General features: G+C 44.7%; 1 protein-coding gene across 11 annotated transcripts in view; it reads right to left on the bottom strand.

Moving 5' to 3' along the window:
• The window catches only part of mllt10 (MLLT10 histone lysine methyltransferase DOT1L cofactor), a 280,530-nt gene that overhangs the window by 125,384 nt on the left and 129,210 nt on the right, over nt 1–25,936 (bottom strand). For 10 of the 11 annotated variants that reach the window (XM_085987805.1, XM_085987795.1, XM_085987794.1 and 7 more), the window contains one exon: nt 2,941–3,540. The exons of the other annotated variant lie outside the window; for it this stretch is intronic. In XM_085987805.1, the coding sequence (XP_085843931.1) occupies nt 2,941–3,540 (600 nt within the window). The remainder of the gene's footprint in view (nt 1–2,940; nt 3,541–25,936) is intronic. 11 annotated transcript variants of the gene reach the window in all.

Here is a 25,936-nt window from a genome sequence, read left to right on the forward strand (position 1 = left end):
CAAACTTGACCATAAAGCGATGCGCAACCCTAAATCCAGCTACGCTCCTCCCGACCATTGAGGATGGCACACCCCACTGCTGTGAGACAGTAACCCAGCTGGTCACCAAACCCCGAGTGGACTTAAGTGAAACACAGCTAGAAAATCCAGATTTAATATATTTCGTCGACGGCTCAGCCCTCCGAGATGACAAAGGTACTTCCCGCACTGGCTACACCATCACGACGAACAATTCAACTGTAGAAGCAATGTCGTTACCAAACTCCTTTTCAGCACAACAAGCAGAACTATTCGCGCTCACAAGAGCATGTATCTTGGCCACAGACAAAACTGTTAATATTTATACAGATTCAAGGTATGCCTTTGGAGTTGCCCATGATTATGGACAGATCTGGAAATTTAGGGGTTACTTGACCTCCGCAGGCTCAACGATCAAGAATGCAGAACAAGTTGACAATCTTTTACGTGCTGTCCAGTGTCCACGTAAAATTGCTATTATTAAATGTCAAGCACTCACAGGCAATCAGGACCAAATTGCATTGGGCAATGACAGGGCTGCAAAAGATGCTGCTTTGTCAGACACAGGTTCCCAGGTGTCAGCCTATGTTCTTAAAAACACAAAACCCGTTGATTTGCCGCCCACATTGGATGATGTATTGGCCTTTCAGTCACAGGCCAGTACTGAGGAGGTGTTAGCCTGGGCACAAGATCAATGTGATAAAACACCTAAGGGAGTGTGGGTTCACCATGACGGCCGCGTGGTGGCACCCAGATCTTTGCTCCCATAGATTGCCCGCTGTGTTCATACTTTCACACATGCGGGCAAAGGGGGGATGGCAGACTATATCGCACAGACATGGTTCGCACCGGGTATTTCGGCAATTGCAAAACAAATTAGTGAAAAGTGTACTACCTGTCAGACGATGAATCCAGGAAATACGGAGAAGGTACAGTCTGCCTCCCACCCAAATCCAACAGGACCTTTTGTGAATTTGCAAATGGATTTTATTGAATTACCCGCATGTATGGGTTTTAAGTATGTATTAGTTATTATAGATGTGTTTTCTAAATGGGTTGAAGCTTTTCTATGTAAAAAGAATGACGCTGTTACCGTCGCTAAACATTTGTTAAAGGAAATTGTACCACGATTCGGTATACCTGTACAACTCTCGAGTGACAATGGGTCACATTTTACTGAGACAATTATGCGAGAGACGTGTAAGGCTTTGCAAATCAATCAGCATTTTCACTGCAGCTATCATCCACAGTCAGCTGGGCTGGTGGAGCAATATAATGGAATGTTGAAAAATAAGTTAGCTAAGCTATGTGATGAGACTAGACTCAAATGGGTCGAACTGTTACCCCTAGCATTGATGGTAATGCGGTCAGCAACAAACAGAACAACAGGATTATCACATGAAATCATCATGGAACGTCCCCGACGATTGCCTTTTTCCGCACCGTTTACTGCTAAACAAATGGACATTCACAAAATGGAAGAAAATATGCTAAACTATTGCATTGCTCTAACAAAATGTATTTCTAGTTTCCATTCGCAGGTAAAAGAAGCCCAAGTTGACCCTGCCGAAGGAAGATGCCATAGCTTGGAGCCCGGCGAGTTCGTCTACGTGAAGGTGTTCAAGAGAAAGAGTAGCCTTCACCCAAGATTTGAGGGTCCGTCCCAGATCCTGTTAACCACCAACACTGCTGTAAAGGTGAAAGAGAGACCAACATGGATCCACGCCTCGCACTGCAAAAGAGCCCCAGAACCCGAGGAAGAGGAATTGCCAACCCCATCAGTAAATGGAAATGGACATTAGGACTATGTTTCCTTGTGACACTTATAATACCTGTAATGCCCAAATTGCATGTAAACACCTTTTTTGTATATGCTAGGGGAACTAATGCCTCCAGTTGTTGGGTATGCACACAGGTGCCCATCCGTACGAAGGGAGGAATTCCATTAAGACCTATCCCCTTTAATTCCAATAAAATGGCATATTGGCTGTTTCAACAAAATTCAGAAAAGGCAGAAGCCATGGAGTTAGAAAGGCTCCGAAGAATCCAGATCTGATTAGATTATTGTCCTAGTTAGGACAAAAGGGGGGAATGTGGAAATTGACATTATACTTAGCATGCTGGGTAGAATAAAATGGCCAAGTAAAAGAACAAACTTGCTTAGGTTGTAGCTAAAGCAAGAAAAAGTAAATGTGTCACAACGTGTCCAGGACCAAGAGATCTTTCATAATACCCACCCACATTGAAGATGTGATAACAGCTATAATTGACTCACTAGCACAAGGGAGGCATAAGGTTATAGAATAGATAAACTATTAATGATTGTCGCTAGACAAAGAAGCAAAACTATTGAGTAAGCTAATCATCTTGGTAACAAGATGATCAGACATGAGTAAGTAAATCATCTTGGTAACAAGATTCAGACAGAACCTCCTGACAGAATATATGATTAACTAACCTTGTCTGGAGATATTTCTGTCCTGCTGACCTTTTGATTGTCCTTGTGCAAACTCTTAATGTGTTTAAAATGATACAATACCATTACATGTGATTTATGGAACGCTTGCTTGTTTGAGTGTATAAATATGCTGCATTCGCTGATGTTCGGTGGAGACGTTGGCCTAGCCTTTGTCCAGGCAGCTCTCCCCTTGTGCAAGTAAAAATAAACTAACAATCTGACGGTACTGTTTGTGTTTTAGAGTCTTACTCGGAGTCGAGATTTCGACAGTAAAGGGGGAGAGAGAGAGAGAGAGAATGAGGAGAGGGGAAGAGAAAGAGAAAGGAGGGGGAAGAAAAAGGGGGGCAGGAAAGAAAAAGAGAGAGAGAGGGAGAGAGAGGAGCAAAAGGAGAGGGGAGAGAAAGAGAGAAGGTTAAGTTATTGCAACAAATGTTCTTGGTACACAAACTTATCCAAACACCCACCTGAACCAGCTGGAGATGAGCTGACACTAAGACTTTGTAAACTTCCATTCCGGAGTAGAGATGGAGATTTCTGCAGACTTGCACTTGCCACACTTCCTGCAGCAGATGTAACAGATGATGATGGTGATGCAGAAGATATAGACAGCTGGGAAATGCTATCCTTATTTTTACTTCCTTTTGGTCTGCCAGGTCCATGCTTATACTTTTTATTTCCCTTTCGTTTTTTTTCTTTTACTGTCTCTTCCTTCATGACTGAAGATTGAGTTCTTTTATATCCTGGTACTCCGCTTGAACTCACAGTAGTAACATCAGAGATGCCATAATCTCCACAACCGCTCTCAGAGTGCTTTGAGTTTTCAATGTTTATTGTTTGGGGAGGTCCAGACGATGTAGGCGGGAGGCCCAGCACAGGACTTGCACTAATCAAAGTCCTTTCTTGATCAATAGTTTCCCCCTTAGTTGTCTCTCTAGTTGAGGACTGCTGTGAATGACTGTAACCATCATTTTTTGTATCCGGTTCAGTGAAACTTTGAAACTCTTGTGGTGATTGGACTGAACTGCCAGATGATTTTACACTACTCGGGGTTCCTAACAGACTGCCTGCAACAAAAATATTAGTTAACTGATAAAGCTACATTCAGTAAGATGAGTGCAAAAACCAAGTATGTGATTTTGGTTTACTTAATCTTTCTATATATTAATAGATTAAAACACAAATGTCATTATTAGCTCTGTCATTTAAAATAGATGACCGAAGGCAGTAATTCACTTATTTTTTAAATAATTTTTAAAAATCTATTTGAAACCCTCATGCTTTCCCTAGAAAATCAGCTTGTAAACATCCTGATTCAGTTTAATAAAGAATTTCCATTTACACATTCATAATATTTTTACAATACAATAAAAAAGTACACACACTTCAAAAGAGCACTATTCCTTGGGTAAACCTTATAAGCATTAGAACCAGCAACCTGCAAAATAAAAATCCTTTTGCTGACCAATTCAGCAGACGAGTTAAGGAATAGCAGGTGCATTTTAAGTATCCCTGATAAGACTAAAAAAACTTGTGTGGTGCGCAGCTATCTGCACCAAATGTTTATCCCATCCACTGATTAATCAATTCAATCTGCTAAATGTCAGCCAACTTTTTGTGAGAAAGTTTGGCCCTGTTGCACATTAACTCAACCAGGTCAAAATAGTATTTACTCACCTGTAGAGACTAATAAAAATACATCAGGCTGTAGAATCAATTTTAGACCAATGAAGAACTAATTTAGAATTGTGTGGGCCAGTGAAAAAGTGGGAAGATGGAAGAGTCAGAAAAAAATGCAGATAGAAAATCAACAGCTTTTAAATTGGGGGTCCAACAACTCTTTGGGGATTACCAAAGGATTCTAAGTACTAGAGGCAAAGAAATAAAGAACTTGCATTTTTATAGCACATCATCACATCCTAGGAAGGCTCCACAATACTTAACAACCAAAGGTTTACATTAGATGGGCAGTGTCACTATTTTTAAGTAGGCACAAGCCACAGTCAATTTACACACAGTAAAGTCCCACAAACAGCAAACAACTGAACAAATAGCTAATCTGTTTTTGTCAGAGTTGTTTCAGGAAGGAATGTTCAAATAGTGTTATTGGATCATTTACGTCCACCTAACCAGGTACACGCAGCTTCAGTTTAATATCTGATCTGAAAGACCATGCCTCTGACAATGCAGCACTACTTCAGTACTGTATTAAAATGTCAACCTAGGTTATGTGGTCAAGTCCATGGCAGGGCTTTAATCTATAACTTTCTGACTCAGACTGCTACCAACTGAGCCAAGAAGTAGCCGAGTGAATGGACACTGCAACAACAACAAAAACTTGTATTTATATAGCGTCTTTAACGTAGTAAAACATCCCAAGGCGCTTCACAGAAGCGTTATAAAACACCAAGCCACATAAGGAGAAATTAGGGCAGATGAGGTAGGCTTTAAGGAGCGTCTTAAAGAAGGAAAGAGAGGTAGAGAGGCGGAGAGATTTAGGGAGTGAATTCCAGAGCTTAGGGCCTAAGCAGCTAGAGGCACGGCTGCCAATGGTTGAGCGATTAAAATCGAGGATGCCCAAGAGGCCAGAATTAGAGGAGTGCAGCTATCTCGGAGGGTTGTGGGGCTGCAGGAGATTAAAGAGATAGGGAGGGGGAAGGCCATGGAGGGATTTGAAAACAAGGATGAGAATTTTAAAATCAAGGCGTTGCTTAACTGGGAGCCAATGTAGGTCAGCGAACACAGGAATAATGGGTGAATGGGACTTGGTGAGCGTTAGGGCATGGGCAGCAGAGTTTTGGATGACCTCAAGTTTACGTAGGGTAGAATGTGGTATGAAGGCAACAGTGTGGGGGAAGCAAGTGAGATCAGTGTCTCCAATGCACTATCCAATTAAGACCCAGCAAAAATCCTAGAACCCCATCTAATAAAAAGAAAATTTGACTTAGTCATTATAAACCAGTAATTCTGACAATAATCCACAAACACAAAATGGAGGTGCTGATCTTATGAATACTAAGAGAGTCACATTTCAGGATATTTGATTTTTTTCTTCACAGAAAGGATTTAGGAATGAGTTACATTTAAAACTAAGTGAATTCACACAGGTTAAGCAAAAAGTCCCCAGCTGCAAGCTGAAGATGTGTATAGAAGCTAGACAAGCCATTATATACAATATCACAGGTCGCAGTTTGCTTCAAATGGAGACTGCAAGAGTCAATTGTCTCATCCCAGGTCGTTAAGCCCAGATGATCCCTATTCATTTTGAGAATAACAGAAAATGGTTTTGAGATGCACACCCTAAGGGGTGAAAGAGGTAGCTGGTTTTATCTGGTTTCTGGTTTTATCAGCAGGTTTACTGGATGAGAAAGAAGTCAAGGAAACTTAATGAGAAAGAAGTCAAAGACTTTCTCCAAATAGACAGAAAAAAAATAAAACACATGGATAGTCGTTGTGCATGCTGAGCCAGAGCATGTGCCATTTCATAACAACAGGGGCCCTACATCATGTAATGTACAATGTATTATTACGACCACTGATTTACGTGATATTCTGAGATTTTTATTGGTGTTTTGGGGAATTAATTCAGTAACATTTATTTTTCTGTGAAAACTGCAAATCAGTGGCCTCAATTTTTTTTATATATAAAAAAACACTTCCAGAACTTCAAGAAAAAATTTAACCAAGAGATAAATCCCACGGTGTGTTATGGATTTTTACAAAATTGAGAATGGAATGATTTGCATTATTTCAGGTCAATGTACAAAAAACTACTTTACACAGCTTCTTGTGTCTTCTACTCAACAGCAAATAATTAGCATTTCACTCAATTATATAGATTAATTAATCTTGTGCAATCAGTGATCAAATGTCTCTGTCTGAGCTTTCTTTCATAAGTAAAAAATAAAGTTAATAAATGTATTTATAAGCTTAGTTGAAATCCTAAAGTTCACCATCTGCACTGTCACTTTGCTTCAGCAATTCAAAACTAATCCCACTACCCAGTGTTCTCCCCATTGTTTTATATCTTCCTCTGCTTCAAATATTTATCTAATTTTCCCTTAAATGATGCAATGGTTTCTCCTGCAAAAATCTCCATGGCATTGCATGCTCCAACAACCCTCTGTGTAAAGAAATGTATCCAAACATCTCCCCTCACTCTCTTAGTGATCATTAGTGAGCAGAGGAGTTCTGGTGTCCTGGTCAATATTTATTCCTCAACCAACATCACAAAAACAGATTATCATGTCATGTACCTCATTGCTGTTTGGGGGACCTTGCTGTGCACAAACTAGCTGGGGCATTTCCCTACATTACAAACGTAATGACACTTCAAAAAGTACTTCCTTAGCTGTAAAGTGCTTTGGGACATCCTGAGGCCATGAAAGACACTATATAAAGGCCCGTCCTTTCCTTTTTTTCCTTACTTTAAATTGATAATGCCTCAAAGGAAAAAGTTTTTCCCTACTCATTCTATCAAAACATTTTGGAGGAGGACAGACAGATTGGTGAAATGGGTAGACGCACGGCAGATGCAATTTAATGCAGAGAAGTGCGAAGTGATGGATTTTGGTAGGAAGAATGAACTAAATGGTACAATTTTAAAGGGGGTCCAGGAACAGAGAGACTTGGGGGTGTACATACACAAATCTTTGAAAGTGGCAGGACAAGTTGAGAAAGCTGTTAAAAAAAGCATACGGTATCCTTGGCTTTATAAACAGAAGCAGAGTACAAAAGCAAGGAAGCTATGCTAAACATTTATAAATTACTGGTCAGGCCCTCCCTGGAATATTGTGTCCCATTCTGGGCACCACACTATAGGAAAGATGTCTTAAATAAGGTGCAGTGGAGATTTACTCGAGTGGTACCAGGGATGCAGGTCTTCAGTCATGTGGACAGACTAGAGAAGCTGGGATTGTTCTCCTTAGAGCAGAGAAGGTTAAAGGGAGATTTAATAGAGGTACATTATTCAAAATCATGAAGGGTTTTGATAGAGTAAATAAGCAGAAACGGTTTACAGTGGCAGAAGGGTCAGTAACCAGAGGACACAGATTCAAGGTAACTGTCGAAGGAACCAGAGGCGAGCCGAGGAGAAATCTTTTAGGCAGCGAGTTATGATGATCTGGAATGCACTGCCCGAAAGGGTGGTGGAAGCAGATTCAATAATAACTTTCAAAGGAGAATTGGAAAATACTTGAAAGAGAAAAATTTGCAGGGCTATGGCTAAAGAGCAAGGAAATAGGACTAATTTCAAAGAGCCGGCACAGACACAATGGGCTGAATGGCCGCCTCCTGTGCTGCATCATTCTATGATAATCTTTACTTGAATATAGCTCTTAGGATTTTCCCTCAAGTTTTCTTCAAATTATTTTGGGGGGAAATTAAGCAGGTGGTGTTGGAAACTGATAATCATATTTCCAGTTGGGCTGACCAAATACTACTGATATGTTCTGGGAAATTGTGCACACCACAGGATCTGCCTTCAGCTGACTAACAGTCTGGGCAAAAATATAGACGAGGAAAGCATCTAGAAACCAAAAACATAAAAGAATAGTCAGCACTGATTTCAAAAGGGTAGGTCATGCTTAACCAACCTTATTGAATTCTCTGAAGTAACAAAGAGTAGACATGGGTAATGTAGTGCATGTAACATACTTGGATTTTCAATAGTAGACTCATGACAAAGGTCAGAGCACGTGGAGTCAGGGGACAAGTAGCGGAATGGAGAACAAACTGGCTACAAAACAGAAAACGGAGAGTAGCGGTTAAAGGTAGTTACGCTGGAACCTCTGTTGTTCACCATTTACATAAATGATTTGGACTTGGGAATTGGAAGTACAATATTAAAATTTGCAGAAAACACCAAATTGGGAGTATAGTTAATACGGAGGAAGACTGCAACAAAATACAAGAAGACATTAACAAACTTGTAGAATGGGTGTGTAAATGGCAAATGAATTTCAATATAGATAAGTGTGAGGTGGTACATTTTGGTAGAAGGGATAAGGAGGCCACCCACTCCTTCGAAAATAAGAATCTAAACAGGGTGGAGGGGCAAAGGAATCTTGGGGTACAGATTCAAAAATCAATAAAAGTAGCAACGCAGGTTAATAAAGCAATAAAAAATTCAAACAATGCCTTGGGGCTCATTTCGAGAGGGATAGAATTCAAAAGCAGAGAAGTTATGTTAAACTTATATAGAACCTTGGTTAGACCACACAAGTATGGTGCTCAGTTCTGGTCTCCATAATACAAAAAGTGTATAGAGGCACTGTAGAAGGTGCAAAAAAGATTTACAAAGATAATACCAGAACTGAGAGGTTATACCTATCAAGAAAGACTGAACCGGCTGGGGCTCTTTTCTTCAGGAAAATATAGGAGGTCTTTAAAATTATGAAAGGGTTCGACAGGGTAAATATAGAGAAGGTATTTCCACTTTTGGGGGGGGGGGGGGGGGGGGGTCCAAAATTAGGGGCTTTAAATATTAGACAGTCACTAATAAACCCAGGAATTCAGGAGAAACTTCTTTACCCAGGGCGTGGTTAGAATGTTGAATTTGTTGCCATGTCGACTAGTTGAGGCGAATAGCATAGATGCATTTAAGGGGAAAAAAGGAATAGAAGGATATGTTGATAGGGTGAGATGAATTAAGGTGGGAGGAGGCTTGTGTGGAGCATAAACACCGGCATAGACCTGTTGTGTCGAATGGCCGTTTCTGTACTGTAAATACTATGCAGTACAAAGCACAGGCTTTTGGGGGAGGTGGAGGCCTTGAATTAAAAGCATTATTGAAGGTACTTAACGGCACAACAAACAAGCTTAGGCCTAGAAATTCAGTATAGCCACGTTTGGGGCGCTACAGCATGGCGTTCGCTAACTTTTGCGCCCAGCGCAACTTAGCACCACCTTCGCCGATATTCAGTTGCATCGCCCCAAGAGGTTGCTGCTGCGCTAAAGCAGGCGATGCACGACTATCATTAGGCGCTAAGCCGGCGATCCGGGGTGCAAACACCGAAGGCGGGCGCAGCGCAGGTGCAGCGAGTTATTGACTGAAGGCAGCCAGTCAAGCGCCGGTCAGCACTTAAAGGGGGAGGGTGGAATTGTTTGGCTACCACGCCCTGCACACTGCAGCCCTGAGGGAAGGCCTGAACAGTGCTAATTCAACTGCTCCACGGCCAGGAGAATGGAGAAGCCAAGGGAGAGAGCGCAGCACTTCGGCGAGGGTGACCTGAGGGTGCTGGTTGGCGCAGTTCAGCGCAGGCGCCATGTTCTGTTCCCTGAAGGTGGCAGGAGGCCGCTGCCCTCCGAATATCGGAAAGCCTGGAGGGAGGTGGCAAACAGGGTCGCCTCCAACAGCGTGGTTGCCAGGGCTCCCCTCCAATGCCGTAAAAAATTCAACGACCTCACTCGGGTTGTCAGGGTGAGTACCCTTTCCAGTATCCTCCTCATCCCTGCATGTGCTCCTCAGTTGATGGCCAAAGGGACGTGAAAGCCCTACTGCCCAGCCCTCATCCAGCAGCTATGGGACTGTCATGAAAAGCACTTGCATATTCAGGAGTTTATACACTGTCAGGGCTATTCCACCATGAGAGGCTGTGCAGGCAACATCAGGGCTTCACACCGTCAGGGCTATTCCACCATGGGAGGCTGTGCAGGCAACATCAGGGCTTCACACTGTACTTAGAGGCCGTCCTCTCTCTTGCAGGGCAAGCTGGCGCACAACCAGAGACAGCAGCGCCAGACTGGGGGAGGCTGTCCTGACATTAAGCATCTCAGCAACCAAGAGCTGCGAGTGGAGCAGATCATGGCAGGCCGGCTGATTGGCCCCGTCACGACTGGAGATGTCGACCCTGTTCTGGGCACTAATGGTAAGGTCCACACCTTTTGGACCTCTCTCTTTCCACCTGCGCCTCACGCCAGCATCGTTTGCCACTATCGAACCAATGCAGTGCATAGCAGCACTCATGCCTCCCTCACTGCCGTCATGTCCGCAATCTAAAGCAACTCTTGTGCCTCCCTGCTTTCAGATGGTGACTCGCCAGGCGAGGAGGCGGTCCCTCAAGCTGGCACTGTGTCGGACTCAGACCTAGAGGAGGAGGAAGAGGAAGTCGCCCCATCAGGGACACCCTCGGCCGAGGCAGCCCATCGCCATGCTGGGGACACGTCCTCCCCGGAGGGGAGCAGGGGGGGAAGTTTCGGAGGAGAGTGATGCTACGGGGACCAGCGGGCTGCAGCAACGCGGGACGGGTAGGGAAGCTCGGCGGCCTTCTCCCCGGAGGGAGTGTGTGGCCTCCAGTCCTGCTACAGTGAGCGCAGAGGAGGTGCGGCTCCTAGCGGAAATGGGCGCCCAGGCTGAGCGCAGGCACACTAAGCTCATGGCTGCAGTGGCAATGATGCCTGACTCCATAGAGTCACTGGCAAGGAGTGTGCAGGAATTCGGGGCAGCACAGGCCAGGAGTCTGCAGGACTTCGCAGCAGCACAGGCGGTCTCCAGCAAAGTGGTCAGTCGTGCCGTGCATTCACTGGCTGGTGTCATCCAGACACAGACCAGGGCCACACGGGCACTAACTGCTACCACACTCGCTGGCTCGGCCAGGCATTGCCGGGGCACTCGCCGCACCGCAGCAGCCCAGCAGTCTGTGCTTCAGCAGATTGCTGCGCATGCTGCAGTGCTGGCCCATGCGCATGCCAGTGAATCAGCCGACCAGGGAGTGCCTGTGCTCTGTCAGGTTGGCAGGATTCCTGCAGCCAACACGGTCACTCCTCCACTGCAGCTGCCACCACCCGTAGGACAGACTGCTGCCGCCCAAGCTGAGTTGGAGCAGTCCGCAGCCGGGCCCTCCAGGCCCAGAGCTGGTCCAGGCCGACCCCCAAGGGCATCTGCTGTCTCACCAACTAACCCTCAGCAGCCTTCCCCCAGCCTTGCTGCAGCCACTGGGGTCCCATTGAGGAGGAGCTGCAGGGCGGGTAGGGGCCATGGCCGGAAGTGAGACAGATCACCCTCGCAGGTGAAAAAGTAGAAGGTCTGGCCAATTGTGTTGCTTTTTATAAACAGGCCGAGACTGTTGTATTTCTTTTTTATATGAAGGCCGAGACTGGTGTGTTTTTGTTTGGGGGGTTTCTCTGAATTAGTTTGTCATGCGGGAAGGGCACAGAGTTGTAAGAGTAAAAAATTTTCTTTAATCGCACTGTCCATGCTTGCTTTTGGAAGTATTGGTCGTCTTGATCAGCTGAGGGCTTGCGGAGCGGCTACATTCATCTTCCTTCATTGGCACAAGCCATTCCCTGAGAGGGGGCCTAGAACAGAGTTGCAATAAGCCGCTGACGGACGGCCCTTGCACTTTCTGTCTGCCTCCCTCCCATCCTGGTCCACCTCCTCCTCCTCCTCCTCCTCCTCTGGTGGTCCTCCAATGCCTGCTGGCAGTGGCTGAGTCCTGCAGATAGCCAGGTTGTGCAGCGTGCAGCACACGACAACGAAATGGAAGCGAGTACTGTAGGGCTCCCCCGGAACGATCCAGACAGCGGAACCGTTGCTTGAGCATGCCGATTGTGTGCTCAATGATGTTCCTGGTTGCTTGATGGCTGTCATTGTATTGCTCTTCAGCAGGGGTGCTGGGCGCACGGAGCGGGGTCATCAGCCAGGTGCACAAAGGATAGCCTTTGTCCCCGAGAAGCCATCCTTGTGGGTGAGGCTGGGCTTCGAAAATGTCTGCCACAGAAGTCTGGCGCAGGATGAAGGCATCGTGGCTGCTGCCTGGAAAGCGGGCACTGACGGCTAGTATGAGGTGCCTGTGGTCACACACCAACTGCACGTTGAGCAAATGGTAACCCTTCCGGTTGCATTCTCCAGAGGTGCCCGCAAAGCCACATGCATGCAGTCAATGGCGCCCTGCACCATTGGGAAGTCCGCTAATGCTGCAAAGCCCATTGCACGCTCTTGCTGCTTGTCGAGGGTCATGGGGAAGAAGATGAACTGACGTCTCCTCCTTTTGAAAAGGGCATTGGTCACCTGGCGGATGCAGCAATGTACCGCGAACTGGGAGATGTTGGAAATGTCCCCAGTAGCAGATTGGAAGGAGCCGGTGGCATAGAAGTTGAGAGCCACCGTCACCTTCACTGCCACCGACAGACGTCCTGCTCCTCAGCTGTGGCTGCAGATCTCGCTGAAGCAAGTGGCAGATCTCTGTGACCACCTCCCTTCTGAATCGCAGCCTCCGAACACAATGCTCCTCAGACATATTCAGATATGAGAACTGCTGGCGGTATACCCTGGGTGGGTAAGGCCTCCTTTGCCGACGCCTGTTGGCCCTTCTCCGTCTGGCCATGACTGGCACGACGTCTCTGAGCCCTCTGAATGCAATCCAGTAAGCCAACGTTTGCACCCATTGCAGCCCCCATTAGATGTATCGAATTAATGCTATGGCACTGAAAGTTAATTACAAGTGCAAAGCTCTGGCCTGAAGCCAGAAGTACCTGTGCGAGTGTTGATTCAAACCAGAAAGCTCTCTCCCTTTGTCTCTCTCCAAATATCAGTGGGAGTGGAGCAAAATGGCTGACATTTATACTGTAGGAGGAGTCTCCTTTAATTAGCGCCCCCCGCAGCGACTGGGAACCGTTCCACTTTACCAGTCGCTGAGGGCGCCAGACGCACAATAGGCCGGCGCCACTGAATTTCCGGGTCAGGGCGCACAAAGGGCGTTGCACCATGAAATGACGTCAGGATCTGCGCGCGCAGCTGAGCGCGCGCAAAGGTTTTGCGCCGCCGCTAAATCGTTACTAAATTTCGCGAGAGGTGCAGATCGCGCCGCGCCCGGTCGCTAGCCGCTTAGCACCCCACTTCTCTCCCTCTTAAGGCGCTAGCGGCTGGCGCAACCAACTGAATTTCTAGGCCTTACAGTTTAGTTTACATTATGATGAAATAGGTAACTGTTAAATGCCTTTTTCAGTTACAAACCATATTTTGCATCATAGAAATTTCAATTACTGGCAGACAAAAATGTTTCAAAAGGTGCTTTGAGTGATTCAATTGTTTCCCCTTTCATTGGTAGGTTCTCCTGACTGGTCATTCATGATTGGTTGATTCATAAGTCACTAGCAGCTTTCTAGCCACTTTCCTCTTTGGATTCCCTACTTCTTCAATTCTGAATTGTTGCTGTTTTAATTTCAGTCAATCAACAAAATGTGACAGCAAAAGTTTGACATGTACAGGTGGTGTATGGTGGACTCAATTTTAATATATTACTAGGTGATGTCTCACGGTGCTGCTCAGGGCGAGTAAGAAGATTTAGAAGAAGCCAAGTAATATTATCAGGAATAACTACTTAGCAGCATTGGGAGGAGTCCCAAGGTCTGGCAGCACTGGAAAAGGGACGCAGAGCCTGGGAGCACTTTGAAGAGGAGCTCTGGAGGCAATAGGCAGCTCTCGCAATGCAAGAACCTGCGATCTGAGAGCAGTGATGAGGGCCTCAAGGTCTGAAAACAGTGGGATCCTGTGAGTAGAACATGGAGAAACATCCAGGGGTTTGTGAAAGGGATCCCAGAATCTGATAAGTGGATGATCACAGAACCTAGGACAACTGGAAATGGTGGTCCAGGAACGATGGGGGGGGGGGGAGGAAATCAGAATTTGGCAGCTGTGAGGGGGAGGGAGCCAGAGAAGAATGATGCCTGAAATAACAACAGAAAATGCTGGAAAAACTCAGGAGGCCAGGCAACATCCGCGGAGAGAGAAACAGAGTCAACGTTTAGGGTCGAAACCCTTCTGCAGAACTGAGAGAAAAAGGCAAGAAATGAAAAGATTAAAAGGCAGTTTGGGGGCTGGGAAATGGGGGAGGGGATGAATGAAGAGACATTAAGAGATATTCAAGGTGAGACGAGATAGTAATAGGACAGGTAAAGAAACAGACAATGGCTCTAGATGAAGTGTGAAATGCGCTGGCAGAGTGAAAGACAGCTGCTATGTGGGAGAGAGAGGAAAAAAAAGGAAAAGGCACAAACCAAAAGTGTGGATAAAAAATATAAAAATAATAGGGGCCGAGGTTATGATCTGAAATTGTTGAACTCTATATTGAGTCCGGAAGGCTGTAAAGTGCCTAATCGGAAGATGAGGTGCCGTTCATCGAGTTTACGCTGCCTGAATGATGCCTGAACTGCCTTCAGTCCCATTCAGATCATCAGGTGTACCCACCACTGCTTTGCTGCCTGTGAGCTTCCTTCCCAATCTATCTACGAGCCCCAGGAGAATGGTGCCTGAACTGCCTTGAACCACGTTGAGATCGTTGGGTTTCCCCACCACTGCATTACCATCCATCAGCCTCCTTGCCAACCATCCCCTCTTTTTTCCATTGTCAGCTGGTTCCTGCCTTTGAGCTCCTGTCTCAATGCACTATTAGTGTGTTTGGTAACTTATACTTGGGTTCAAGTCCCACTCGAGAAGCTTGAGCACAAAAATCTAGGCTGACATTCCAGTGCAGTACTGAGGAAGTGCTGCACTGTCAGAGGTGCCGTCTTTCGGATGAGACATTAAACCGAGGCCCGGTCTGCCCTCTCAGGCGGACGTAAAAGATCCCATGGCACTATTTTGAAGAGGAGCAGGGGAGTTATCCCCGGTGTCCTGGCCAATATTTATCCCTGAATCAACATTACTAAAACAGATTATCTAGTCATTGTCACATTGCTGTTTGTGCGAGCTGGTTGTGCGCAAATTGGCTGCTGCGTTTCATACATTACAACAGTGACTACACTTCAAAAAAAAGTACCTCATTGGCTGTATGGCACTTTGGGATGTGCGGTGGTCATGAAAGGTGCTATATAAATGCAAGTCTTTCTTTCTTTATACTGGTCTTCAATTAACATAAATGTCAATAAACATAAATTCCATTTAAAATTTTCAAGCGTTCATTATTTATACAGCTTCCAAGTTGTATAGGTTTTTTCAACTTGACTTGACTTTCTCAGGAGGTAAAATTATCCAGAAGAATTTAGAGCCAATACAAGGGAAATGCTTACATAGAAACATAGAAGACAGGAGCAGGAGTAGGCCATTCGGCCCCTCGAGCCTGCTCCGCCATTCAATGCGATCATGGCTGATCATCCAAATTCAGTACCCTGTCCCTGCTTTCTCCCCATACCCCTTGATCCCTCTAGCCTTAAGAAATATATCTAACTCCTTCTTGAATATATTTAATGAATTGGCCTCTACTGCCTTCTGTGATAGAGAATTCCACAGGTTCACCACTCTCTGGGTGAAGAAATTCCTCCTCATTTCTGTCCTAAATGGCTTACCCCTTATCCTTAGACTGTGACCCCTGATTCTGGACACCCCGACCATCGGGAACATCCTTCCTGCATCTAGTCTGTCCAGTCCTGTCAGAATTTTATAAGTTTCAATGAGATCCCCTCTCATTCTTCTAAACTCCAGCGAGTATAAGCCCAATCGACACAATCTCTCCTCATACGTCATTCTTGCCATCCCAGGTATCAGCCTGGTGAATCTTCACTGAACTCCTTCAATGGCAAGAACATCCTTCCTCAGATAAGGCGACCAAAACTGCACACAATACTCAAGGTGTGAGTCTCACCAAGGCCCTGTACAACTGCAGCAAGACATCCTTGTTCCTGTACTCAAACCCTCTCGCTACGAAGGCCAACATACCATTTGCCTTCTTAACCGTCTGCTGCACCTGCATGCTTACCTTCAGCAACTGGTGCACAAGGACACCCAGGTCTCGTTGCAATTCCCCTTCTCCCAATCGATTGCCATTCAGATAATAATCTGCCTTCCTGTTTTTGCCACCAAAGTGGATAACCTCACATTTATCCACATTATATTGCATCTGCCATGCTTCTGCCCAATCACCCAACCTGTCCAAATCATCCTGGAGTTTCTCGGCATCCTCCTCACAGCACACACGCCCACCCAGCTTTGTGTCGTCTGCAAACTTGGAGATAGTACATCTAGTTCCCTCGTCTAGATCATTAATATATAGTGAATAGCTGGGGTCCTAGCACCGATCCCTGCGGTACCCCACTAGTCACTGCCTGCCACTCGGAAAAAGACCCGTTTATCCCAACTCTTTGCTTCCTGTCTGCCAACCAGTTCTCTATCCAAGTCAATACCTTGCCCCCAATCCCATGTGCCTTAACTTTACACGCTAATCTCTTATGCGGGACCTTATCGAAAGCCTTCTGAAAGTCCAAATACACCACATCCACTGGTTCTCCCTTATCTATTTTACCAGTTACATCGTCAAAAAATTCCAGTAGTCAAGCACGATTTACCTTTTGTAAATCCATGTTGACTTTGTCCGATCCTGTCACTGTTTTCCAAGTGCTCTGCTATTACATCTTTTATAATGGACTCTAGCATTTTCCCCACTACTATGATTGACATGGAATATAGCCTATTAGGAGGTACTCCATAATTAAAATTTGTTTTCCTCCTATGTTTAGATCACTTGGGGGGAAAAAAATTAAAACTTTCTTCAACTTTTCCACTGAGAACAAAACATTTGTGATAAACCATCCCTTTTTTGTAAATGTCAACAAAAGAAAACACAGGTGTCAAAAATTGAACAGTTCATAACATTAGAAATAGGAGCAGGAGTAGGCCATACGGCCCGTCGAGCCTGCTCCGCCATTCAATAAGATCATGGCTGATCATTCACCTCAATTCCACATTCCCGTCCTATCTCCATGTCCCTCGATTCCCCTAGAATCTAAAAATCTATCTCAGCCTAGAATATCCTCAAAGACTCAGCATTCACAGCCCTCTGGGGGCAGAGAATTCCAAAGATTCACAACCCTCAGTGAAGAAATTCTTCCTCATCTTGGTCTTAAATGGCCTACCCCTAATCCTGAGACTATGCCCCCTAGTTCTAGACACTCCAGCCAGGGGAAACAACCTCTCCGCATCTACCCTGTCAATCCCCTTCAGAATCTTGTATGTTTCAATGAGATCACCTCTCATTCTTCTAAATTCTAGAGAGTATAGGCCATTCTACACAATCTCTCATCATAGGACAGCCCCCTCATCCCAGGAATCAATCTACTCAGAGTCATAACGGCACAGGAGGCGGCCATTTGGCCCATCAAGTCTGTGCCGGCTCACTGTAGAGCAATCCAGTCAGTCCCATTCCCCCGCTCTATCCCCATAGCCCTGCAAGTTTATTTCCCTCAAGGGCCTATCCAGTCTCCCCTTGAAAACACCGAGTGTCTCTGCTTCCACCACTTCCATCGGCAGCGAATTCCAGGTCATCGCCACTCGTTGTGTAAAAAAGTTTTTACTCACATCCCCCCCTGTATCTTTTGCCCAAAATCTGTGTCCCTTAGTCCTTGTACCATCAACTAGTGGGGACAGCCTTTCCCCGTCTAGCCAAACCCGTCACAATCTCGTACACCTCTATCAAATCACCCCTCAACCTCCTTTGCTCTAATGAAAACAAATCCAGCTTTTCAAACCTGTCCTTGTAGCTAAGATTCTCCCATCCCCAGAACCATTCTGGTAGATCTCCTCTGCACCCTCTCAAGGGCCTTCACATCCTTCCTAAAGTGTGGTGACCAGAACTGGATGCAATACTCCAGTTGTGGCCTAACCAGCACTTTATAAAGGTTCAGCATAACTTCTCTACTTTTGTACTCAATACCTCTATTTATGAAGCCCAAGATCCCATAAGCTTTGGTAGCCACTCTCAATATATCCTGCCACCTTTAGTGACCTATGCACATTAACTCCTAAGTCCCTCTGTCCCTGCACACTCTTTAAAAAACTGTGCCACTAAGTATATATTGCCTCGCCCTGTTCCTTCTGCAAAAATGCATCACCTCACACTTCTCTGTATTAAATTCCATCTGCCACTTGTCTGCCCATTCTGCTAGTCTTTCTATGTCCTGTTGCAGTCGATTGGCATCATCCTCACCGTTTGCCACACCCCCAAGTTTGGGGTCATCGGCAAATTTAGAAATTTTACTCTGTGTTCCAATATCTAGGTCATTTATATACATATCAAAAAAAGCTGTGGCCCCAGCAGTGACCCTTGGGGAACACCATTGTCTACCATCCTCGAGTCTGAAAAACAACCATTTAGCACAACTCGCTGTTTTCTATCCTTAAGCCAATTCCTTATCCAAGCTGCCACTGACCCACCTATTCCATGAGCCTCAATTTTGTTAACCAGCCTTCTATGTGGTACTTTGTCAAACACCTTCTGAAAAACCATGTAGACAACATCCATTGCATTCCCTTCATCAATCCTCTCTGTTACTTCATCAATAAATTCAATTAGATTAGTCAAACACGATCTGCCTTTTTCAAACCCGTGTTGGCTCTCCTTAATTAGCTTAAACCTCTCCAAATGCCCGTTAATTTTTTCCTTGATTATTGTTTCTAAAACCTTACCCACCACTGATGTTAAACTGAACGGCCTGTAGTTACTTGGATTGTCCTTACACTCTTTCTTGAACAATGGTGTCACATTTGCCACTTTCCAATCCTCAAGCACCTCCCCCGCATCTAGGGAAGATTGGAAAATTATGGCAAGCCCTTCCGCTATCGCCTCCCCCAATTCCCTTAGCAACCTGGGATGCAAGCCATCTGGGCCAGGCGATTTGTCCACTAAGCATACCCAGCCTTTCTAGTACATCCTGTCTATCAATTTTCACCCCTTCCATTGCTTCTACCTTTTTGACTTCTACCGATATTTTGTCAGCATTCATCTCCTTAGTGAACACCGATACAAATTACAGGAAACTTTCTGGTATCCGGCACGGACGGGACCGAGCTGGTGCCGGTCTATCAACAATGCTGGAGAATCGAGCGCTATAGTTAAAACATACGGAGCTCATCTAGCAACAAACCCTGTTGCTTAGCAACAGCTTCAAAACAATCAGCACAGCTTGCAAGTGTCTCTGTAGCTTAGCAACAGCTTCAGTTAGATGCTTGCACAGCCAGAAATGAATAAAAAGTAACAAAGTTTTTAAAAAAGTTATCTGAACCGACTGCTGAATTTTGCCGGTTAACCGACATTTCCGGTTATTTAGTGGCCGGTTAATCGAAAGTTTCCTGTACTCATCGAGTATTCTTGCCTTGCCCTGTGCCCCCTAAGCATATATCATCTTCTTTGTCTCTAATAGGCCCCACCCTGCCTCTTAGTACCCACTTACTGTTTACATGCCAGTAGAAGATTTTTGGGTTCCCTTTTATGTTAACCACCATTCTATTCTCATATTCTCTCTTTGCCCATCTTAATTTCATCTTCACATCCCCTCTCAACTTAATGTATTTGGTCTGGTTCTCCCTTGAAAAATTCACCTGACATGCATCATACACCCCCTTTTTTTGTTTCATCATCTTCTCTATCTCCCTCGTCATCCAAGGAGCCCTTGCTTTGGTTCCCTTACCCTTCCCTCTTGTTGGAATGTACCTAGCCTGTGCTTGGAACATCTCCTCCTTAAAGATCACCCATTGTTCCAGTACAGTTTTTCCTGTCAGTTTTTGGTTCCATTTTACCCTGGCTTGATCCTTTCACATCCCACTGAAGTTGGCCTTATTCCAGTTTAGAAGTTCCACTCTAGATTATTCCTTGCTCCTCTCCATTGCTAATCTAAATCTGATGCTAATCTAAATCTGATGATATGATGATCACTTGTACCCAAGTGTTCTCCCAGGCACTTGGTCGACCTGGCCCACCTCATTCCCCAGCACCAGATCCAACAATGCCTCTTTCCTAGTTGGGCCAAGAACACGTTGGTCAAGGAAATTCTCCTGAACACATTTCAGAAATTCCTCCCCCTCCTTTCCCTTTGCCCTAGCCTTATCCCAATCGATATTTGGGTAATTAAAGTCTTCCAATATTACCACTCTATAGCTCTTGCATATCTCTGATTTCGCTGCAGATTTGCTCTACCTCCCTCTCACTATTTGGAGGCCTGTAGAATACCCCAATAGCGTGATCACACGCTTTTTGCTCCTCAACTCTAACCAAATGGATTCTGTCCTTGTCCCCTCAAGAACATCCTCCCTTTCCAACACTACAATGTCTTCCTTAATCAGCACTGCCACCTCACCTCCCTTTTTTCGTTCCCTATCTTTTCTGAACACCTTGCACCCTTGAATATTAAGTGCCCAGTCCTCACCGTTTTTAAGCCACGTTTCCGTTATTGCCACAACAGCATATTGCCACACGGCTAATTGTGCTTGTAGCTCACCAACCTTATTCACCACACTTTGTGCATTTACATACATGCATTCTAAACCCATTTTTGAATTTTTCGTAGTCTTTCTTAGTCTAGTGAACCTTCATTGCAGCACCTCCAAGGCAAGTATATCCTTCCTTAGACCAAAACTGTGCACAGAACACCAGGTATTGTCTCACCAAGGCCCTGTACAATTGTAGCAAGACTTCCTTACTCTTATACTCCAACCCCCTTGTAATAAAGGCCAACATGCCATTTGCCTTCCTTATTGCTTGCTGTACCTGCATGCTAGCTTTCGGTGTTTCTTGCACGAGGACACCCAAATCTCTCTGAATATCAACGTTTGAAAGTTTCTCAACATTTAAAAAATATTCTGTTTTTCTATTCTTCCTCTCAAAGTGAATAACCTCACATTTCCCTACATTATACTCCATCTGCCACCTTACTGCCCACTCACTCAGTCTATATATATCTCTTTGCAGACTGTGTTCTCCTCGCAGCTTACTGTCCCACCTAGCTTTGTATCATCAGCAAACTTGGATACATTACACTCGGTCCCTTCATCTAGGTCATTAATATAGATTGTAAATAACTGAAGCCCCAGCACGGATCCTTGCGGCACCCCACTAGTAACAGCCTGCCAACCTGAAAAAGATCCATTTATCCCTACTCTCTATTTTCTGTCCATTAACCAATCCTCTATCCATGCTGTTATCTTACCCCCAACCCCATGAGCCCTAATCTTGTGTAATAATCTTTTATGTGGCACCTTATCGAATGCCTTTTGGAAATCCAAATATACTACATCCACTGGTTCCCCTTTATCTACCCTGCTAATTACATCCTCAAAAAACTCTAATAAGTTTGTCAAACACGATTTCCCTTTCATAAAACCATTTTGACTCTGCCTAATCATGTTATGATTTTCTAAGTGCCCCGATACCACTTCCTTAACAATGGATTCCAGCATTTTCCCGACGTCAGGCTAACTGGCCTGTAGTTCTGTTTTCTCTTTCTCTCCTTTCTTGAATACTGGTGTGACATTTGCGACCTCCCAATCTGCTGGGACCATTCCAGAATCTAGGGAATTTTGGAAGATCAAAACCAATTCATCCACCACCTCTTCAGCCACCTCTTTTAGGAGCCTAGGATGTAGGCTGTCAGGTCCAGGGCATTTGTCGGCTTTTAGTCCCATTAGTTTCTCTACTTATATTAATTACGTTCCTCACCCTCATTAGACCCTTGGTTCCCCACCATTTTTGGTATGCTTTTTGTATCTTCTACTGTGAAGACAGATACAAAATATTTGTTTAACATTTCTGCCATTTTCTTATTCCCCATAATAATTTCTCCTGTCTCAGCCTCTAAGGGACCAACGTTTACTTCAGCTACTCTCTTCCTTTTTACTTGTAGAAGCTCTTACAATCTGCTTTTATATTTCTTGCTAGTTTTCTCTCATTCTATTTTTTCCCCTTTTTAATCAATTTTTTGGTCATCCTTTGCTGGTTTCTGAAACTCTCCCAATCCTCAGGTTTACTACTATTCTTCGCAACATTAGAAGCTTCTTCTTTCAATCTAATGCTATCTTTAACTTCTTTAGTTAGCCACAAATGGATCACTTTTTCCATGGAGTTTGTGTTTCTCAATGGAATGTATTTTTGTTGAGAATTATAAAATAATTCTTTAAATGCTAGCCACTGCTTATCTACCGCCATACCTTTTAATCTATTTTTTACAATCTACCTTAGCCAACTCGCCCCTCATACCTATGTAATTGGCTTTATTTAAGTTTAAGACTCTAGTTTTGGACTTAAGCAAGTCACTCTCAAGCTTAATGTGAAATTCTATCATATTATGATCACTTTGCCCCAGAGGGTCATTTACTAGGAGACTACTAATTAACCCTGTCTCATTACACAATACCAGATCTAAAATAGACTGTTCCCTGGTTGGTTCCATAACACATTGTTCTAGGAAACTGTCCCGAATGCATTCCATGAACTCGTCCTCCAGACTACCTTTGCCAATTTGTCCAGTCTATAAGAAGATTAAAGTCCCCTACGATTATTGCATTACCTTTGTTACAAGCTCTTACTATTTCTTGATTAATATTCTGTCCAATGATATAACTACTGTTAAGGGGGCCTTTATACTACTCCCACCAGTGTTTTCTGCCCAGTAAAGGAGCAGCTGTGAATATTCTAAATGCAAATCTTAGCTGAAATAAAACATTGAGAAAAGAAAGAAAGAAAGACTTGCATTTATATAGTGCCTTTCAGGACCTCAGGACATCCCAAAGCGCTTTACAGCCAATGAAGTATTTTTTGAAGTGTTGTCACTGTTGTAATGTAGGAAACACGGCAGCCAATTTGCACACAGCAGCAATGTGATAATGACTAAATAATCTGTTTTTGTGATGTTGATTGAGGAATAAATAATGGCCAGGACACCAGGGATAGCTCCCTTGCGCTTCTTCAAAATAGTGCCATGGGATCTTTTACGTCCACCAGGTGGGGCCTCTGTTTAACGCCGCATCCCAAAGACGGCACCTCAGACAGTGCAGCACTTCCTCAGTACTGCACTGGAGTGCCAGCCTAGATTCTTGTGCTCAAGTCTCTGGAGTGGGACTTGAACTCGCAGCCTTCTAACTCAGAAGCGAGTATGCTACCAACTGAGCCATGGCTGACGCCAATATAATAAAAAATATAATGGCCAGCTCATCTCTTGGAAAATCAAAGAAACTTAGAAATTCTCACAGGATGAAGAGAGAGAAACCTTCTACGTCAACTCAGAGAAACCTTTGCCAGGAAATTCTGCCAATTGCACATGCTCAGAATGATTAAGTCGCTGAAAATGGTTGGGCCAAGGACATTTCCCTGCAGACCTCTTGTACTTTCAAATCATGACTTGGATGAAGGAAGAGAGAGAGTTGGGTTTATAAGTTAGGAGGCAAAAGTAAGTTGTAAAGATGGTAGTAGGGAGTTACAAAAGGGACATGTACAGGCCAAGGTGAATGGGCAAAACTATAGCAGATGGAGTTCAATGTGGGGAAGTGTGAGGTCATCCATTTTAGATCAGTGAAAGACAAATTGGAATATTTTCTTAATGGTGAGAGACTGGAAGATGTGGAGGAGCAAAGGGATTTAGGTGTCGATATAGACAAATCACTAAAAGCTAGTGCACAAGTACAAAATATAATCAAAAAAGGCTAATGTAATGTTGTCCTTTATCTCAAGGGGATTGGAATATAAAAAAAGTGTGATACTTCAGTTGTACAGAGCCTTGGTCAAATCCCAACTGAAGCACTGCATTTAGTTTTGGACACTGAACCTCAGGAAAGAGGTTCAGAGAAGACAATATTCACTACAGTTAACAGGTCATGGATAGACACTCAATCTCTAGCATTATAAATTGCATTGATAATTTGACAAGCATCAGTGTGACTGCACAACAGAAAGCTAGAAGAAGTTGTCCTTTTATCTAGCTTGGCCCTTTACCATCTGTTTTTCCCAGCCTCCTTTGTTTTTACAGCTGGTCTAAAGCACTATACTCTGCTTGCTGCTTTCAGACCATAAACAAAAAGACTATCAACTACGAAAGACTTTGTTTTTAAAAGTTGCTAATGACCAGTCAGAAGTAGAAGTGTAAAGTTCACGTCGAAATGCGCAATATTTTCTTCAGCACGGCGAAGACTGAGAGGTAGCGAGAGAGAGAGAGGTAGCGAGAGAGAGGTAGCGAGAGAGAGAGAGAGAGAGAGAGAGAGAGAGAAACTTGTATTTCCAAAAAAAAACACAGGCACTTCTTTCAAGAATGAAACCACACAAGGCCATTTAAAGAAGACGGCGACGACTTGCATTTATATAGCGACTTTCACGACCACCGGACATCGCAAAGCGCTTTACAACCAATGAAGTATTTTGGCGTGGAGTCACTGTTGTGATGTGGAAAACGCGGCAGCCAATTTGCGCACAGCAAGTTCCCACAAACAGCAATGTGATAATGACCAGATAATCGGTTTTTGTTATGTTGATTGAGGGGTAAATATTGGCCAGGACACCGGGGATAACTCCCCTGCTTCCTCAAAATAGTGCCATGGGATCTCTTACATCCACCCGAGGGCAGACGGGGCCTCGGTTTAACATCTCATCCGAAAGACGGCACCTCCGACAGTGCAGCACTCCCTCAGCACTGCACTGGAGTGTCAGCCTAGCTTTGTGTGCTCAAGTCCCTGGAGTGTGACTTTGAGGGTATCTAAAAAAAGATAGGCATTGGATAGTCACTTAGAGTTCCCCCTCATCGGCACCTTTGCTTTCTCATTTACATGCTGCAACTCTGGAACACCACAGGGTCATTAAGAAGATAGGAATTAGGAGGAGGAGTAGGCCATATAGCCCCTCAAGCCTGCTCCACCATTCAATAAGATCATGGCTGATCTTCAACCTCAACTCCACCTTCCTGCCCGATCTTATACTATATTGCCGAAATTATATTGAGGAACAAGGAAATGGCAGAGACTTTAAACAAATATTTTGTTCACAGTAGACGACACAAAAAGTATACTAGAAATAGTGGGGAACCAAGGGGCTAATGAGAGCGAGGAACTTAAAGTAATTAATATCAGTAGAGAAAAAATACTTGAGAAACTAATGGGACCGGAAGGAGCGGACCTGGAGGGAGCACAGCAAGAGCGGAGCAGTTAAATGGAGCAGCAGCAACTCCACAGAGGCAGTTTTTGAAAAAGTGACGTCAGAGTAAAAAAAAGTGCTATCGGCATAAGGGAAGCTGATTGGTGAGTAGCTGGGGATTGTTTTTTTGTTAAGTTTTAAGTTTATTTCTGCTGGGTTAGTTCTTAGTCTATTAAATAAAGGCATGGCAGGGCAGTTCAGTCCCATGGAGTGCACATCCTGTGCCATGTGGGAAGTCCTGGATGCTTTGCATGGCCTGGACGACCACATGTGCGGGAAGTGTCACCAGCTATAGCAACTCGAGCTCCGGGTTTCGGAGCTTGAGCGGCGGCTGGAGTTACTGCGATGCATCTGCGAGGCTGAGAGTTACGTGGATAGCACATCTCCAGAGGTGGTCACCCCGCAGCTTAAGAGTATGCAGGCAGAGAGGGAATGGATGACTGCCGGGCAGAAGAGGAGGACCAGGCAGGTAGTGCAGGAGTCCCCAGAGTGCATCACGCTCGCCAACCAGTATTCTGTTGAGTACTGGTGAGGGCGGTGGTTCCCCTGGGGAGTGCAGCCAGAGTCAAGTCCACGGCACCACGGG

This window comes from Somniosus microcephalus, chromosome 5, assembly GCF_052327205.1.
Source record: "Somniosus microcephalus isolate GS21.2 chromosome 5, FLI_Smic_1.0, whole genome shotgun sequence".
Classification (NCBI taxonomy): domain Eukaryota; kingdom Metazoa; phylum Chordata; class Chondrichthyes; order Squaliformes; family Somniosidae; genus Somniosus; species Somniosus microcephalus.